The sequence below is a fragment of the Schistocerca americana genome, chromosome X, assembly GCF_021461395.2.
Source record: "Schistocerca americana isolate TAMUIC-IGC-003095 chromosome X, iqSchAmer2.1, whole genome shotgun sequence".
Classification (NCBI taxonomy): Eukaryota; Metazoa; Arthropoda; class Insecta; order Orthoptera; family Acrididae; genus Schistocerca; species Schistocerca americana.
In genome coordinates, this window is record NC_060130.1 from 415,768,307 (window position 1) to 415,788,299 (window position 19,993).

At 39.0% G+C, this 19,993-nt stretch overlaps 1 protein-coding gene across 2 annotated transcripts in view; it reads right to left on the reverse strand.

Annotated features, from left to right (window-relative positions):
• The window catches only part of LOC124555671, a 443,175-nt gene that overhangs the window by 181,108 nt on the left and 242,074 nt on the right, over positions 1-19,993 (reverse strand). The window contains exon 2 of one of the 2 annotated variants that reach the window (XM_047129666.1): positions 8,107-8,211. The exons of the other annotated variant lie outside the window; for it this stretch is intronic. Within the exon in view, the coding sequence (XP_046985622.1) occupies positions 8,107-8,211 (105 nt within the window). The remainder of the gene's footprint in view (positions 1-8,106; positions 8,212-19,993) is intronic. 2 annotated transcript variants of the gene reach the window in all.

Consider the following 19,993-nt stretch of genomic DNA (forward strand, 5'->3'; position numbering starts at 1 on the left):
AGAAGTACGAGTAAATTTCACAGTGAATTCAGTTATTTATTAAGAAGATAATAATGATAATATTCAAAAGTATCTGCCTCGTAAGATGAAAGCACTTCATAGAAAATCCCCTGTGGGTAGGTGGCATCTTTGCCTGGAAATTATGTATGTCAAGGAAGTGGGAAAAGAACATACTGGAGATATGCGAGATGTTGCGCTGGCTAGAATGTTTGAGATACCACGTAATGAGTAGCCAACATGGGCGTATTCAGACGATCGGGAGACAAAACGCTTCTTAAACTTCTTGCCACAGCAAGAAACCATATCTGCAGCTATAATAGCTGAAGCATTATTGTATCTTATACACAGTACTAACAAATAGACAGGAATGCATATTTACTAGTTTCGGTATATGGTGATTTTGGGGCGAGCTAGGCACCCCTGAAGGCGCTGACCTGAAATATGTTATTCTGCAATAAACAGGAAATAGCTGGCTTCCATGATATAAAAATTGGTATAAAGGCAAATGTCCACAAGACACTTTACCACTAGACACAAATTAATTTATTCTATACCAGTGCATGCATGAAATAGCAGTTCATGCCCAGAACTTGCATAGACCGTCGTTACCTTCGACATGCAGCAAATTTATACTACGTGCAAGTTTACACTAATGTGCAACATGCAGAGAGCTACAAAAAGGTCTCTTGTTGTAAATGCAAATCCTAATAGTTAAAGAAGAGTTAATTTTTCAGGTGGAAGGCGAATAGTTGATAGCCTCAGATGTAGTCAGCCCAAATTACAATCTTGGATAGACTCTGAATTTTTCTTTGCCTATTGCTGTAGCAGGAGGACATATCAGCTCACACCACACGAACAGGAATAGTGTACGCTGCCTCTCTCCTAATCGCATTCCACCCAAGCATGGGATTTCTGCATTATCAGCGAGGACCGTCACTCGTTATGGAGATGGCGCCAAATGGTCGTTAATCCGGCACGCGAATTCGGTCATGTACACGATCAAATGTCGTATATTTTATAGTGTACTGCAGCTCTTCTGAAATATTAGGATAAATTCTAGCGTTTTTTGACTAATGTAAGTGAGCACTCGAGAAAAACCGTTTTTTATTCCGCGAGCTGATGCGTTTCATATTATTTCTCTCTTTTTTTAGAACAGTTGTCGGATTTACAGTTAATTACTTTAGACAACAGTAATTTTCAGAGTTTTAAAATAGATAAGTGTTAATGAAAAATAACATTCCTATGCCATATTGTTTTGTCAACTTTTATTTTAAATGAAATCTGTTACGTCGGTAAGCGCCTGAGTGACGAAGGTAATTAAGTGCCAATAGTAACGATAAATAATGGTTTTGTTAGTCACATGACGTTCTTCAATCAGAATAAAATTGACTTGACCCATAACATTGTACTACCCAGAGCAGTCATGTATGATACTCCAAAAGTGACATACTGATTTTCTCAAAAGGACATTCGAAGCTGATCAACGCTAACATTCATTCTGTAACAGGCAAATGTACTAATATACACACTGCGAATATAATGTTCCTCGAAAAAAAAAAAGGAAAAAGTGCCTAAGGTACTATCTATTAATCTTATGTATGAAATATTTACGCATTCTGTATATGAGAAAACGGACATACGTGTATATCAGTACAAATTGCATATTAGGAGGAACCTAATAGTACAAAATAATGAGTTTCAGTCTCTGCTTCTTGTTTATGAGACCCTTTTAAACGCTATACTTGGCTATGTTCTAAATTCAATGTGCACTAAAAAGAATCGACTAACAGCATTTATATCCCAGTTCTTTACTATACGAGTCCCATGAAATGTATGCCTAGTCATTAAAGTGGTATGTTTAACTTCTTTTTATACCTATGAAAAAAACGCGTCACCTGAAAAAAAAGCAACGTAACTTCTCATGTTAGGTTTCTGTTTGAAGTTTTAAGCCTTTCTCCTACTTTGTGAACCCTTGGACCAGTTGCGCAAGCCCCCAAATTATGTTCCGAGTTTAATCTGGTTTACTCGTTGTAAAGGAGACGTCGAAATACCAAGTTCAGTAACGTTTATAAGCAAGTTTCTACAACAGCAAATATCAAATATTCGAAACGAATTTACTGAATTCGTATGAATGAGTATTCAGGCACTAATTTGTTAGCGACTTTCATCGGTGCGTGTCAAATACCAAGAAAGCTTTGGTTGTCTGTGTTACGTAAGTGGGGTGTTAATGCAATCAATAGACCAAGAATTAATTATCACCTCCAGCTATTCTCTCAGCCGGTACGACGTACTTGCTCGTTACAAGTATCACCACTGCGGCTGTTAATAGTTATTTTCTGGTGTTAAATGTAACTTGTTCAAAAGTTTTAATACAGAAGGTTATATTTAGTAAGCGATATGCATTAAATATTACCGCAACACCGAGTCAATATTAAATAACTTCGGGTGACATTATTTCCAGTCGCACACTTAAATTACGATAGTAGCCTCTTGAATGAAAGTACTGTACACGCAAAATCAATATAAATTCAACATTACCTCTTGTTACTATACAAAATAAGAACTTACGTTCTCAGAGATATTTCTGCAGACACGTTGTAAGTAACACACTAAGAATTAACAGTTTATCGGTGTCAGTAGATGCAACATACATCTCGGATGGAAACAGTGCTAGAAAGAAGGACAAAGCCTTAAAAGATTAAGGAGTTGTCTAATAACCTAACAATATGTCAAAGATATTTTATTAGATGCAAGCAGTAAATTCCCTGCGTTGAATATCGGGCTGCCCTGTATGATGTATAATGAGATTTATGAAGAAATGTTGCTTGGTAGTTGAATGTAAACCGTATTTTAGCACTCAGATATGTCACCCAACCAGACACCACTTATATCTGAATCTCACTACATCGAGAATCACGTCTTTCACGTGAATCTGTTCCTTGAAGTATTTAATTTCCTGTCTCTCGTAGTGGTTCTTAGCAATACATATACGAATAGCACGTTGGAGCGTATGTATTCCCGGTTTATGCCCTGTACTTATTTATACATTTATATTTATGCCAGTTCATTTCCAGAGATATTTATTGTACAATTTTTTCTTAATAATGTCTTAATTTGAGAGTCAGGTAGGTATGAGTGTATTAAAGAAATTTTTATAATGATTACTCATAGCCTTACATGTTATACAGTGTTTTTCAAGTTGAATAGTTTCAAATTTAGTTATTTTCCTGACTTTTAAGTTGAAAGATACAATTTTTTGAATGTTGTTGAATTAATCCGTAATAAACTAGCTTAACACGATGAACGGAAGAGGGAATATTTCTGGAAACTTATTACTCTCTAATTTTCACATCCGAGCAGCATATTTGTTTTCCTCAAACTTAATAGGAACATTTCTGAAAACGTATGGTCTAGGTATGACCTTACAGAATCAGATATCGCTAAATCTGATAGGAGCGTTACTGAGTTGATGGCGTCGCCAGTTTCCCGGTCTATCTATAGCCAACCTGAGCTAGTAGTTTGAAATAACCCCGTCGTCAGCAGGATGTAAATGCCTAATCAACTTCTTCTTGTATATATGCAGACTGAAACTACGAATGAAACTTTGTACCAAGCCCGGGATTCGAACCCAGGCCTTCTGTTCACTATGCAGACAAGCTATCCACTACGCCACACTGGCGTAGTGACATTGCATGACTACACGGTCTATATACATCAAAGATGTTTGAGATTTGAAATTGTCTGTGCAACGGTATCGTTTCAATTTAACGTCCTTTTTCTTATAACTACCGAATACCACCCGTGTCTTGCAAAACTGCATTAAATTAGCCCACGTAACACTTAAAATAAAAATGACGTCTGTTACCTAGGACACGGAGACCTGCTATATAGTAGGGATGATATAGCGAAAACCAGTCCTACATGTCAATGACACAGCAAGGTTGTGAAAAATCTTTATTTTTACGATAAAGAAAGTATTGGAGGTACGCTCTGGCAGAAAGCACCAATACTTCGAAAACAGTTCTGAATGCAAGGGAGCTGCATATTTGGCAGGTGAAGGCCACGGGCGGTCTCTAGTATGCAGAAATATTTTTTGTAAAACATGTTTTAACGGAATATAGAATCAGAACACGGGAACATCAACAAGTATTGATAAAAATTAACACTTCGAAATATAGGATACTGTGGTTAAGGCCCAATATCAGGTTCATGAAGACAAAAATATCGGTAGGTCGCCTGATTTAGGTCCCAGCGATACGAGTTATAGCCTAAAAAATCAGAGCAACACGATATGCGCACGAGAATAAAAACTTACAGTTACTAGCATGTTCAGGCACTGGTAACTAGACACTGTCTAGTGGTACAGTCAGTTAAAATTCACTTTCTAACAAAATCTGCTTTTTGGTTGGCTTCTGTAAATTTATTTCTTCTGCCTATGTATGCCTTGAGTAAATATAATTTTACCTCTAATGAAATAGGTCTCAAACATGTATGATCTATATGTCTTCATGTATACCGCCCAAGAATACGCGGGGGAGGCAAAGGAGAGTGGAGTGATAAGTCGGGCCGCGCGGAGTGGCCGCGCGGTTTGAGGTGCCATGTCACGGATTGCACGGCCCTTCCCGCTGGAAGTTCGAGCCCTCCCTCGGGCATGGGTGTGTGTTGTTCCTAGTATAAGTTAGTTTAAGTAGTGTGTAAGTCTAGGGACCGATGACCTCAGCAGTTTGGTCTCTTAGGAATTCACACACATTCGAACATTTGGTAAGTCGGTTGCTGGTATCATTTCTCCGATCTGAAGCTGCGCTCTAAAACGGTCTGCAGGAAGAAAGACTGTCGAAAATTTTCCGGAAGAGTTTTAATTCCTCTGAATTTACTTTTAAAGTCATTCCGCGTGAAGTTATGGGAGGAAATAAAATATTGTTTCTTGGAACGTACATTCTCGGAATTTAAGTGCTAATTCGCTCCACAATGCAGGTAGAGGTTCTCGCATCTTCTGCCACTGACGATGGATCAGCATCCGAGGGCTTGCTAAATGAGTCTCTGTGCGAAAGGAATCACTCTTCTTTACATCCCTTATGTTAGTAGTACCCGGGAAGGTTTCCAAAATGGTGATCATTATTTCTAAATCATTCGTGATAGTAGCCTAGCATTTTGTGGGATGTCTCTTTCACCACTGAATTACTATTGCTTTAAATTCTTCCATTGCATCTTACCGTACATATAGCTTGCAGGCTATTAGCTTCTGCAGTCCCTCCGCTATAAAGAGCTCCAGATGCGTACCCATACATATTTTACTGTTATTAATATCCACCTGTTGATTACTAACTGAGTATTTGAACAAACAGATTATCGAAGAATCAAAAAATCTTACACTTAGGGTCTCTCCTAAGAGCCATCAGGTGTTTTTTCTCTGGTGTTTCGAAAGATATTTCCACTTCGTTTTTGCTATGTGTATCTGGAGTCATCCCAAACAAATACTGCTCATCGTATCTCTCATGCGGACTCCTGAGTGTCGACGGAAATTGTCGGTTTGTCTCCCTTTAAGAACAAAATTGGTTATAAAGCGGAATTTTACATGCCCGTTCGATAGAGTGGTTCCAGGTTAGCCTAGTACGATTTCTTTGATCGACAGTAAAACACGAAGAATAACCAGAATTCCAGGAGCGACAGCACCGGCAGAAAAAGTCGAACAGTTTTAGGAAAAAATTGAAAATGAAACTTCAAAACTACGAACTCACAATATAAAATTACTCGTAGGAGACTTCAACGTACAGATCGGCATATAAGAAAAATACAAGGCAAAAGTAGGAAATTTTTTGCACACAGACGCACCAGTACGAATGGAGGAAGCCTCATCAACTTTTGCAGACAATTCGAGTTAAACCTAATATCAACCTTTTTCAGAAAATTACCAAAGAGGAAGAAGACCGGAGCTTCCCTCAATACACCCACAGCACCATATCAGCTATATCATGTGACAATAACTAAACAAAACCGTAGATAAATCATGATCGTGAGAGCCAGAAGGAGACTAATTATAGATTCTCACTATTTTTTAACACAAATCAAAGCCAAATTTCAACCTAAAATACTAAATCCCAAACTTCAGAAAGTCGATAAAATTGAAACATAATTGCTGTCAGACAACAGCAGCAAATTCGTTCAAAAGCTTCACACAAAGAAGATGGGAAATTGGGACGAGGTCAGAGAAGCATTTATAGAAACGGTGAATGAATCAGAACAATCACCAACAAAAGGAAACATAGATGGTGGAGTAGGATACGTGACCAAGGGATAGATCGTCGACAAACAGCTTTGGAAAAAATTGATCTTCTGAAAAAAGGAGGGAGACTGGAACATATTCAAGGAGATCAGAAAACTGACATCAAAGAATTCGAATAAACAAACGGAAATATAACAAAAACGAATAAAGACAATAGTTACAAATACCGGGGACTGCTACAAAGTTTTCAAAGTTTCCAAGTGGAGATGGGATAATAGCTGAAACGTGTACACTGGGAGCGGAGCGGGCATCTGAAACCATGTTTTATGATGTTATTAAGATTTTTGGGAGAAAGGAAGACCACTGGACGACTGGGAACAAACCGTTATCTATCCCCGACATAAGAGGCGACAGGACAGACATTACCGAGGTATATCTCTACTTCCACTCACCGACAAAACTGTATCCAAAGGTCTACCGAATAATATAGAAGACCAAGCAGAACACACAACTGACGACTGCCAAGCAGAGTTCAGAAAAAGTTTATCGTGCCCGCAGCAAATATTTAAATAGAAAATATTCCTCAGGATAAGAACAATGCGGAACCTTAACGCAGTTGTTACATTCGTTGATCTCAAAAAAGGCTACGATTCGGTAAGCAGACAGACAGTATTCCTAACATAGGAATAAGCAGGTATCGCCAAAACCATCAGGCAATTAGTCACAACTCCAAAAGTTGAATTCCTACTAGAAGTTTCCGATCCCTTCAAAATTAACACTGAAGTTAGGCAAGGCGATCGTCTCTCGCCGAGTCTCTTCAATCTGATCTTAGACAAGATCATGAGAAAGTGGGATAAGGAGCTAAAGAGATAATATTCGAAAGAATTCATCTAGAACAAGGAAGAGGAAGTTTCTAGATCAAACGTATCACGAAATCACAGGAAAAACTGGATTAAAAGTGTGATATGAGGAAACGGAATGGAAAATGCTCAGTAAAATTTTAGGTCCTGGAGTAGTAATATGCAAAATAATGATTAGAACACAGTATAGGCAATCTTAGGTAAACCGTTTCAGTAAATGCTAGGAAACGGCCGTCTCCCACTCCCAGACAACTTTGTTCTCTATCTCTGGTGACTCGAAGGGAACGAGACGTTGAACTCTAACCCACATCTTAAATTGATTTTTGCTTGCTCGTACTATCTTATTTCTCTGACCGTTCAATAAGTTCCTTGTCCATGATGTTGCCACGATACATTGTATACATAATATGATTTAAATGGCTCTAAGCACTATGGGACTCAACATCTGAGGTCATTAGTCGCATAGACTTAGAACTACTTAAACCTAACTAACCTAAGGACATCACACACAGCCATGCCCGAGGCAGGATTTGAACCTGCGACAGTAGCAGCAGCGTGGTTCCAGACTGAAGCGCCTAGAACCACTCGGCCACAACGGCCAGCACTGTATACTTGAACTGGAGCACGTATTCTCTAAGACTGTGTAGGAAATATGATATTAAGGCAGCTTATTCATTTTATTCCTCGTGTTGGTTTCGAATATTAGAGAAGTACCAATTCTATTACGTAATATCCCTTCATCACAGAGAATTCTAACTTGCTTTCAAAACTGGGAATATTGTTGTCTGTAGTTAGACTGAAGCTGTTTATAAAGAAGTATTAAAAAAATCAGTACAGCCACAGCTGGTAACAAACATAAGATTTCTCAAGTTTATTTTAATGTAATTTATTTCCGTTTCCGTATTTTTTGTTCAGAGTAAATGAAAACTAACATATTCCACAGGACATTCTGAACATTCAGCTACTACACAATATAGTAAATCTAAATAGAGTGCTCAGAGAGGATGCATGCGGAATACTAACGTATTTGTAGTCGAGCGGGAAGCCGTCCCCTCCGGGACGACTTTGCGGGCTCGGACGGGGTAAGCTGAATTCGAGTCTGTCGCCGGCTCATTAGCTCACGTGCGCCTACAGGAGCAGGGCGCAACCAAAGAAAAAATCAAACGAAAAAGTGAAAAAATCAAGCTCAAAACATGATCGCTACATTAAGTAAAATATGTCTAAAACTATTTCTACAAAATTTTGATAGATATAACTATCATACATATTTCTTCATTCCAAAAATATGTAAAAACTACTTAATGATTAAGAAACTATACAGACCTGAACCATTAATGTCTGGAAAAGAATACAATCTACAACTATCTACATTTTCTTAAGGTATTATGCTTTGAAAAATTGGAATGTGAGGTGCATCTTTATCATAGCTATTATTATCATTATTATTATTATTATTATTATTATTATTGTTACAGTCTAGATAAGTGTGGGCTCAGATTTATATTATTAATAATATTAATAACAATACGAATAGTTAACTACCTATGTGGGAAGTGTTTCTCTATCACATACACCACTCCAGATAAATGAAAATTTAGAGAGAGAATACAATTTCGCTGTTAACGTGGAGTAATAAAATGCCTTTCTTACATTTTCATAGCTGTAGCGTTTATAATTTTGAATGCAGTAAAAGTTAAAGCAGGATCAAAACATGAAACGTTCTTTGTCTACGGTAAGTATGTTTTAGCACAAACTTAGAGGCACTAATAGTATGTGGTTAGCTACTATCACATTAGCATTATGCGTTTCGTACAGAAGCTCTAATCTAATCTTAGAGAAAAAAATAAATAAATTTCTCACTAAAGCTTAAAATGCATAATTTGAATCTACATAGTATTTTATGCATTTCTACTAAGACAACATTATGGTAAAGATTTTCATTAATTTGAGCTATGTAAATATTCTACATGAGGAAAGAAGTGGTTCTGTAATGTTGAGGTGCCTGTGCAGAATTGTAGGACTCGATCACGTGTGCCGAAGGATATTCCGTAAAGGGCCTCTACCTATAAGGAAGAAGACGACAGAGTGGACTTACTAATTGGAAACGTATATATGAGTGAGTTCTTCATTGTTGAAAGCAATTTAGAATCAAAGCTTTGATCGTAATAAGATATTTGTGGCAAAAGCCTAGCTTCACATGCACAAACAGCGTTACAGCGTTAAAGTTCAGTAGAGATAAATCTACGAAGACAAGAAAAATTACAGTATTAGTTCTGATGTACAATGGATACGCACTGGCAGTAAATATAGTACTCATTAAGAGATATAAATTATAACTACGCTTCATCCTTACCGTGTTACTGATGAGGCAATATTCTTGCATGTTCAAGTGTATGCGACATCAGAACTAAGCCGAGTGGGCTTGTGTCACATCAGGCTATAATATGTAGTATCAGAGGCAACTGTTTGGTGTCGTCTAAATAGCAACAGTCCCATCTGCTTACAGATGTGTTAACAAAGGCCTGATTTAGGACGTAGTTAAATTACATAGTTGACAGTATCGAATATGTGGGTCTGACATGACGCGCATTGTTTGTGATCCCTAAACTAGTGTCAAAGATAAATCACCGTCATTAGTGGGTTTTGTTGAAAACATATAACACGTGGATTACTGCACAGCAAAATAAAGTTAATTTCAAAAATTTCTTGTGATTAGTTTAATGCTAACATTCACTGAAATGCATTTCGTCATACAACTTGAGCCTCATAATAAGTGACTGACGTTGCAACTGACTGCTTCATGTTTGCACTTAGAAGTTCAGGTGATCTGTCCACTCTAATTGAGTTAGAGGGTATCTGCCAATCTGTTTTTGCAAGTTGTACTGAATTTCAAACCTCCTGTTAATAGCAGCTGCACTGTTATTTTCCGTATAAAAATGTCCTTCTCCTATTCACATTAATTTATATCAATGTTTATTGGTTTGACCAAGACCTTGATTATCGCAGGTAAGGCTCCCTCTTCCTAAGTTAACTCTCCGTGGAATCTACTCACCGTAAACAAGTACCCTCAGGTTACTTTTGACGATATGTGCACTTGAATAATGCAGCCATTTGCTACACTACTGCCATGGTAATTTTATCATATCAGAATTTTTGTTTCTTCTTTTTATTCTCTTAATGTATCTAAAGTTAGTCCCTGTTAAGATTGAGCAGTTCTTACAAGAATTCTAAAAGAATGACAACTGCTGGCCACTCCGGTAGAGTGATGGTTCCAGTTGCATCGATACTCTGTTTGTCCAAAAGGCTACGACCACTCTATGCTCCTCGTCATAAAGATGTCATCAATCTGGAAAGTAATATTTAGGGCTGACTTTTGCAGTTACTACAGGACTTTACATGCTGTAAAGTATTTGGACTACTTACTAATTCAGATAGGGCGATTTCTCCCTTCGTCATTCAACCAGATTTTTTGCCGAATTGGTGAGTCTAGAAAACGATGCTCCAGTTTTGTGGATAAATGACTGGGATTATGTGAGCAGGGAAGCCTAGTAAAGCCAATAAAGTTTTCACTAACCACTATGCTGAAACGGTAACGTTTTCGGGAAGAGCATTTTAAGATGAATGTTGAATATTGTATTTCAACTTAGTCACAACTGTTTCGGAAACACTAACGTGAGTTGTTAAGTTAATACCTGCCGTTATTTGGCCATCAATGGAAACCGGAAATAAAAAAAAATCATCTATCGTCTCACAACTTTCACCGAAATTTTATATGTACATTATGTGGGCCTGTTTCTATATTCTCTGTGTAATCGGTCGTACTTTATGAAACATTTTGCTCATGAACGATTCTATAATGAAATAAACCATGTGGTAGTCACAATATTGCATGACTTAGAGTAAATTACTAAGTATAGCTGCGAAGTTAAAGAAGTTTTATCAATAAATGCAACTAATTATAGGAAACCATACTTAACGACTTGTATCACTTAGGTTTCCATAAATCTCGTAATGAAAATCCCGGAATGATTTCTAGGACAAAGCAGCAGAAAATTTTTACCGTCGATCCATCTGAGTATGTTAATTATCTCTAATGGACCCAATTGCTTGGAACGTTGAGCTAAAACTATCCTCTTTTCATTTCAAAGGGGGTCAAATGTAGCTGTCAACTGCTGTATGACGACGAAGCGTACTGTAAGGCCTTCTTACTCACCGGAAAATGGCAGTGACTACCGTCTGCTCCTTGTGATGTTTCCCCGAAAAGTTATTTTTCAACACTGTTACCGTTTTTAACCTTGGACCTTGTAGACAGCTGACGTAACAATTGATTTGTCTAACTCAGCATATGGTGTGCACCAATGGTAACCGTTCAGGAAACTCATCTGTATGATCACGAAATACAAAATAATTTCTGATGCTCCGTTCTGGGATAAAAGAGTGTAGAGGTAGCCTTCGTTACGCTACAGAGGACTCTTATGTTTTCAGAAACTATTACAGCAACAGTGACTACTAAATGCTTTCAGCTATCTGACTAAACCAGTGTCATGTCTAGAATGAGAACAGACTACAGAGAGCAACGTGGTAGTTCTCAGCGATTTATGTGTAATACAGACCCTATAAAATATCATAAGTTACTTGGTTATTATTTATTTACTTATCGTACACATGAAATACACTCGAGAATACGTAACATTAAAGAGACAAAAATACATGTAGTACATTAAAAACTGGTATTATATTCTAATGTCCAGTCACATAATTAATTCAAGGCTTGATGCTGTGGCCAAGTCGTTTGGGTCACCTAGTTAAGCTCCCAGTTTACACTCGTCGACAATGTGACAGATGGTCGGGTTCGGTGCTCCACAGTCACAGCTTGGGCTGGGCAGCTTGCAGAGTTTTTGCAGGTTGTATGCATGAAATCCGTGTCCTGTTCTCTTCCACTCATGCCGTGGGAGTTCGAAGCTTTGGGTCTCTGTACAGGATCAATACGATATCGCACTTCAGGTTGATCATTTCTAGTCCAGATTTCATGCCATTTGTTTTCAGTGGTAAGGTTTCTATCAACAAGCTGCTTGACCGCTCTCAGGGTCGATTTCTGAAACGAAGTGGGTTTGTTCTCAAGCTGGGAATACATTTATGGACGAGAAGTTGGAGATTATTTATTCTTTTGGAATATTCTTTCTACGGGTTCTCCTGTGTTCTTAACAGATGAGGAGCTGTGTAACTGAGTGTTGTAAACCAGCATAAGGTAGTAGTTCTTATAATTTTCATGGTTGTATTGAGCTGAGTGTCTATCTTGTTTACGTGAGGACTGTTCATCCACACTCTAGCACAATATTCAACTGTAGGAAACACTAAATTGAGCGCCAAGTTCGAAGTGTATCTGTTCATGCTCCCCAGCTAATACTGCAGAGTTTCCGGTTAAGGTTGTTTCGTTTCTTAATTTCCAAGAATTTTTTTCTAGATGCTTCATGGAAGACAGCGTCCTATAACGAATAACTCCAAGAAAATATAGGTGACTCTGGTAGGGAAGCACTGTGTACACATATCAAAAAAGTATTGCATCACCAAAGTTCCCAGAACTCTTGAAGATAGACGTTGCCTGTGGATATTGTATCACAGACACAGTACCTTTGACTGCACCGAGATGTCCCTAAACCCGCTTACAGGTGTAAAAAGCCATGTACCTTTGCAACCTCGACATCACTCAGCGCGATACAGATTGGTCCAATAACATGCCGAATGGACTGCTCAGGATTGGCATCACGTTCTCTTCGTGATGAGTGTCGCATATGCCTTCAAACCAGACAATCGTCGGAGACGTGTTTGGAGTCTGAACGCCTTAGACACACTGCCCAGCGAGTGCAGCAAGGTAAGAGTAATTTCGACACTTTTGGACTCGTTGTGCTGAACCGCAAGTGCTAGATCGTCAGCATACCCAAACTCATTTGCGCTGGTTTCAGGGAAGTCACGAATACAAAGTTTGAAAATATATGGGATATTACTAACCCATGTGGTTGTCCATTATTTAATTGTCTTTTTTTGCATATGAGATTACCTCCCGAGGAGATCACGAATGTAAAATTAGAGAGATTAGAGCGCGCACGGAGGCTTTCAGACAGTCGTTCTTCCCGCGAACCATACGCGACTGGAACAGGAAAGGGAGGTAATGACAGTGGCACGTAAAGTGCCCTCCGCCACACACCGTTGGGTGGCTTGCGGAGTATAAATGTAGATGTAGATGTAGAACTACACGTAAGTGCCTGTCTGGGAGCATTTTATTGATTTTTGTCAATACTGTTTGGCAGATAAATACTCTGATCAGCTTATATCAGAGCCCTTCTTTCCACACTGTATCGTCAGCGGAAGTTAAGTCGACGAAAACTGTAGAAGTCTTCATTTGCTTCTCAAATCCCGTTTCGATGTGTGTTCTTAAGTTTAGAAGGTGATCTGTGATCCTCGTGATTGGTCTGAAACCTGCTTGTTCTACAAGCATATTTCCCGGTATTTTTACGCCTTAATAGAAATCTCTCCAAAAGTTTGTAAAACAACTGAGAAGTGCTATTGGGCGATAACTTTCTACTAAATGTTTATTCGGTTTCCGGGCAGTGATACTTTTGAAACAGTTTGGTAGACATCCTGATTTTGGAACTGGTACAAAGAGTTTTGTTAGCCGAAGCCTAGTTTCTTCCCACAGCAAGTTAGAAATCCAGGCGGTATCCCGTCAAAAGCAGATGACTTGCTTGTCCTTACACCCTGGAGAGCCGTTTTCAGTTCCTTCAATGTGAAGTCCTGAGAGAATAGTGTACCAACAGGTGTTATTTGACGAATGTTGCCAAGCTCCATTTTTATTTTTATTATGGTTTGGTTTCGTGAGGCTTTCGAAAACCAAATAATTCTGTTTGCTATTTGGACTGGCGTCACTGAGTGATCTACCCGAATTGGCAGGTTACTTCCACCGAACGTCTTCAGGAAGCTCCAGCATTGGCGACTTGATTACTCAAAATCCAACTTGGTTACTATTTCGATCCACTTCTCTTTTCTTGATGCATTCAGTTTTTGAATCAGTTTATGAGCTAGATCAGGATAACCATTCACCATATATGACTCATAAAGTTCTTCGCATTCATGGCTCCACCCTGGAATATATTCCTTACTTAACCCTTTGGCATACATTTCTTTGCAGTAGAGATTACGGCACCAATAAATCTGTCATAATTTTCAAGTGAAGCAGGAATCCTTCTGATAGCTTTATCAAGTTCTTTCGGGAATGTTTGCCAGTTCTCCCTTTGAAAGTTCCATCCTCGTCTAGCAATAGATCGAGTAACCGGAATCTGTCTACCCATTTTGTAAATAAATGGTCGGTGTTGCCTGTTTGGAAAGTCAACTATAACTATTCCGGACATTTGAGAGGTTGGTTTTGAGAACTTTTTGATGAGAAGCAGAGATCTGTTTGTAATCTTGGATCCATGTTGCAAATCTACAGTTAGTTGATATCCATGTTCCTCGGATATATATTAATGTTAAATAGGCACTTTTATACATTAGTAATATAATCGTGTATGTAAAAGTATACATTGCTCATTCACGTTTAAATACATGATTCAGCTTGAAACCGGTTCTAGTATCTTATCTTACTGCTGTAAATATGTTACAGGATTACAAACAAATTACATCTTTGGAACAGAGCTAGTAACACAAAGATGTATGTAACATTTTCCAGTATGTTTTCTGCGATTATCTAAATGAAACTGATTCTTGGAGCAGATGGATTTTTCATGAACATATATTTTCAATTCGGTCGCAAAGTTAACACTTCTGTACAAACTTTTACAGCAATGTATATGATACTAAACTCTTCATCGCAGAACAATTTTTCAAATTTGCAGAGATACTACTCGTAGCTCCTATGGCATATGAGTCAGGTATACATGTTACCACTATTGTCAGTAACCCATGCGAATTAGCTAATGCAGTTTAACGATTTGTTCCGATTGTTCTTACAAATTTAACTGTAACGATCGCCTACAGAACCAAGTTGAGCTTACTTATAAATATTGAGTTAGCTGATGATGTTCGTAGTTCTGTTAGTTGTTGAGTCTTCAATAAAATCACAGAAATGTGTCGTAGACCGTAGAAAATTTCAAACGTGATTTATGATATTTGCAAAGGTTACGTGAGGTATATTCAATGACAGTGATCGTTATCTATCTTAACAGGTTCCTAACTATAACGACAAAAATCATATGTGTATACTAACTCACGAACGTGTGAAGACGTCTGCAGCGGATGTGTTGTTCATATTTATGGGAAAATTTCAATTTTTTTTATGGATCAAAAACTACAATCAAGTGAAAATTACATTCGTTTTACAGAGATAATTCATTCTCATTCAAAGTTCATTACTACCTGTGATCATGAAGGAATACACGAATTTATATTTACATTACGCTTAATCTAAATTTACACTTCTTAACTAACAAACACACACTTACATACAAATTTGTAGCCTGAAAATCTGCTAACTGTGATTACATTTCATCACAAAATTAAGTCAACTTGTTTCCTAACGTATTCATTTTTCGAATAATTGTAGATATGTCCCTGATGGACTGTGATATGTTTCCTCTGTTGTCAGCAGTATTCCAGTTTTATCAGCTTTTAATAAAATAAAATGAGATGAATACTGGTTTCAATTATGGATGTATGTACCACAGGAGTGTCAATATGAACCCTGAAACGTACTAATGAAACCAGTGAATGTACCATTCTCGTCCTTCCTATAAGCCACGCAAAAGTATAGTCCATAATATCTCTGTGTCGTAGACGTTTTATTAATTCATTGGTTAAACTAAGTATTTTAAGGTAGATTCCAAAATCGAGCAACCTACGATCGCAGGATTTTGAAGATGAATTCACAGCTCCCACAGAAAGTACTTTATTGAATGAATTCTAAAGTATAAACGGCAGTGATCTGCCAGCCCAGCAGAGAGTGTTGATACATAAAAATTCATATAATTTCCAGGAAATTTGAATATTCCACTACTATGTATCTCCCAGAAACATCTCACGAATGTTTTATAATAAATAACTGCAGGAAGCGGGAATCAAACAGGGGAACCCAGCCAAACTCGGTCAAAGCTACACCACGACAGACTAATCACACCACTTCGCACTGTTCACCTCCGTCGCAGAGCAGTGACCTGCTGTTTCAGTGTGGATTAAAGATTCTTGGATCTCGATCGAATCGATCATCCTTGAGGATCCACGGGTTCATGTCCTCATGGTCACCTTGGCATCCAAATGTTGTTACTTCCGGGTAGTTATCGCGGTTATCGTTCAGGTCTTCATGTTCCTTATATCGAAAGCTACTATCGTCAGTCAGCGCTTCAGGATTGTGTTGGGGGTTTATTCTAAAAATATTGACGACGTGTCTACGATTTCGTCACCTCAATGTAGGTCATCATCGCCAATTTCGTAGACAATGACCGGCGAGCGATGTAGGATTTCATACGGGCCAAATTAGCTAATCCTTTTTTCTGGAAGCCCGACTATCAGGGCAGGTGCAAAAATCCATGCTAGGCCACCTTGGTTGTAGATTAGAGATCGATGTTTCGAGTCATAACGCTCAGGCTCTTTACCTTGAGCGTCTGTGTGCGTAGGATCAGTCTGGTTTCTTCAATGGACGCGAAGATTCGTTTCTTGTAATCTTCCTCGGCATCGCCAACATGAAAAGCGAACAATATATCGAATGTTATTTCGTTCTCGCTATTATAGATCAATGAAAAAGCTTTAAACCTGTAATGTTCGATATTCTGTGTTGTGAAAAATGTCATGACAGACAGTATAGTATCCAAATCACTCTACTGCATGTCAACCTATGTCTACAGCATATCTTCCAATGTCTCATCAAAATGTTCTGCGTGGTCCGTCGTCTGCAGGTGATTCGCAGTTGTCATCCTATGGATATGTAGCATCGAGAAATTACTTCCTAGACAATTTTGTCTGAAATCATTTTATAAGATCAGAGTTCGATTCATGTGATACTTATTGCTTCAGAAGTACTTCTACAAGCAACCTGTCAATATACAGAGCTCTTACAGTCCGTACAGCCACGGTGACAGCGTAGCCGGCGTGACACTCAAGGCACATTAAAAGTAAAGCAGTCATGAATTCGAAGATTATTGTGAACACCACAGTGCTTTACTAGGCATGGTCCAGTTGGAGGTGAAATACTGTTTCCTTCTTCCGACCTTTACACTGAGTTATCCAGCCAGATATAGAGGCCCCTACAGTTCAACGTGAATTCCTAACAACGGTGCAGCTCGGCGTTTTTCACGTCAACAAATATTGCCAGAGGTTAAATAATTGATAATTCCCAGATAAAGAACAGGCATGGGAGACCTATGGATTTGAAGTCTGGCAGCTGACCACTGTGCCACCGAGCCGCAGTAGGTCACATTACGAACCATTTAGTTCCACTTTCCGATGTGGATAGTGGATAACCACACCAAGAGGTCGATAACAATCCCGTGAAATTGGGCAACTGCTGGTGTAATCGGTACAACTTGGCCTGGTGGGAAGGCGTGGGGTGGGGGGTGGGGGGGGGGGGGGGAGAGGAGGAGGTGAAAATGAGGCCTAGATTTTCGTCACTGTCATTCCTTATAGGTGCTTACATAGCGTCCGACAAATCTATGGGTACTGACTGGTAGCTGCTTCTGAGTCAAACAGTGGTATATAAGTATAGTTGGTGAAACTGAGTTGCGATAACGAACAAAATTTTCAATTCCATTTGACTGTAATTTTTTATGCACTGTTCCAGAAATTAATCTGAATCCCCTTTAGGAGCTTCTCTCTTCTCGAAGATCTCACGGTCTTCAATGATGCTAGTGCTTCCACTTTCCCGACTGCAATTGTGTGGTAACTGAAGTATCACCTGTCTCAGCTGCAGAGAGGGCGCCTTTGTTGGCCCCCACTGACGCAGCCTGTGCTCTGCTGAGGTCGAGTGCTGCTTCCTGTGACTCTTCCACAACTGAGGTGTGACACGACAGCAGTCCGCCGTTTCTCCCACACGTCAACCGCCAGAGGCTTCACAGGTTGCAGCCAGGGCCACCTGTTGGTATCGTTTCTGGCAGACAGCCGCTCTGATTGCCTTGCCGGCACGACGTACCTCGGAAGCTGATTTATCTGTAGTCTTTAGTTCAAGATCTCATCCTCAACGAACTGGAGTGTTTGCCGACACAAAAGCATCTTCATTTCTTCGGCACATCCATTCTGGCAAGATGTATCACTCTTAAATGCCATATTTAAGGACATTGCGACCAGCCAGAATTACAACAGCCCAGCCGCAACTGTGGCGCAGCGGTTAACGGAACTATTTAATAAGCAGGAGACCCCAGGTTCGAATCGTGATTCGACATTCATTTTCACTCGACACCGCTGATTCCACCTAAGGTCTCGATGCAGCTCACATCAAAAGTTTCTTTCCTTTCTACGCCCTCTACCTTTATTTTACGTAATTTGAAAGCAGCTTCTACGAGAACTTCAACAACATTAAATGTATGGGACTCGATCAAATAGTGTCAAGATAAGAGTGTGGCAAACAACTGTGCCGCCGTCAGGAGAAGAGGTTACATATACGTTTTCCATATCACACCAAATTCAAGGAAAACATGAACTCAGGTATGGTTCTTGAGTTTACCGTGCTCTTAAGAACCGTCTGTCTGTGTCCTGCTCTTTTAGCAGTCAGTTAACTTGCTCGGAAAGCTGTTCAGATATTCACGATGTATACGACAGTCTAAAAAGTGAATATGAGTTATAGGGAATGTCACCAAACTATTAGAGCAGCGGTACAGTTTTATGCTGAAGAATATATAGATTGTGCCAAGCACTCACGATCTCTCTTTACAAACATTACAAAAGGTTCTAGGAACTAGAAGTGGAGATAATAAAATATGCCAAAGAAAACAAGGAGCAGTTGTTGAAAGAAATGAAACTAACATTTTAGCGGCAGTGACACACAATGAAATGTCCCTAAGAAGGATCTCGGAAGCATCAGAGAAATCAACCAAACGTGCGATTGGCGAACACTACATTCCATTACATTTAGCTGCAACTACAGCATCATAGCAATGACTTCCGAAATTTGTTTCAGTTCTTCGAATGTTATCTGTGAAAAATAGGAAGTGATATGGCACAGACATGTAAAATTTTGTTTGAGGAAGGATCATTGGCAAGTCGGTCTTCGGAGTATTCACTATTGTCAGTTGAAAATCCACACTGACTTAAAGAAGTGAATAAAAACAACGTGCGTCTATCAACGTTTGATGTGCGTTTTGAAGATCTCATTCGCTGGTCCTGTTTTATAGATGGAAACCTAAATGCTCGCAAATATCTCGACTTACTGCCAACATGACGGATGGCCCTCCCATACCGCTTAACGAATGGCAGATCACATTAAGAGCGCATTTGTAGAGCATTGGAACGGTCGTTCGGGTAACGCAAATCGTATGCACACCCACCAAAATCTGTGGCGAAAATTAAAACAATAGTTCTAGTAGGAAATACCGAAAACTCCCAAAGGCATAAAATGGTTTATAATACGGGCCTGTGCTGCCGTTAGCACTAGATGAAATTCGACGTGCAGTATTATTTTTTCACAATCACTTCGTAGCGTGTATATATGTTCAAGATCAAAATTTTGAGCATTTGGTGTGACGCACCAACCGTACCTGTGTTTCTTGTTTGCTTAAATTTGGTGTAATAGGGCCGACGTTTAAGAAATCTCCTCTTCTGACGACGGAACACTGGTTTGTGGAGCTGTTATCTTGATGCTTTTTGATCAAGTCCCATACATGTTACGTCACTGAAGTTCTCTTAGAAGCTTCTTTCTAATTCCATGGAAAAAGTT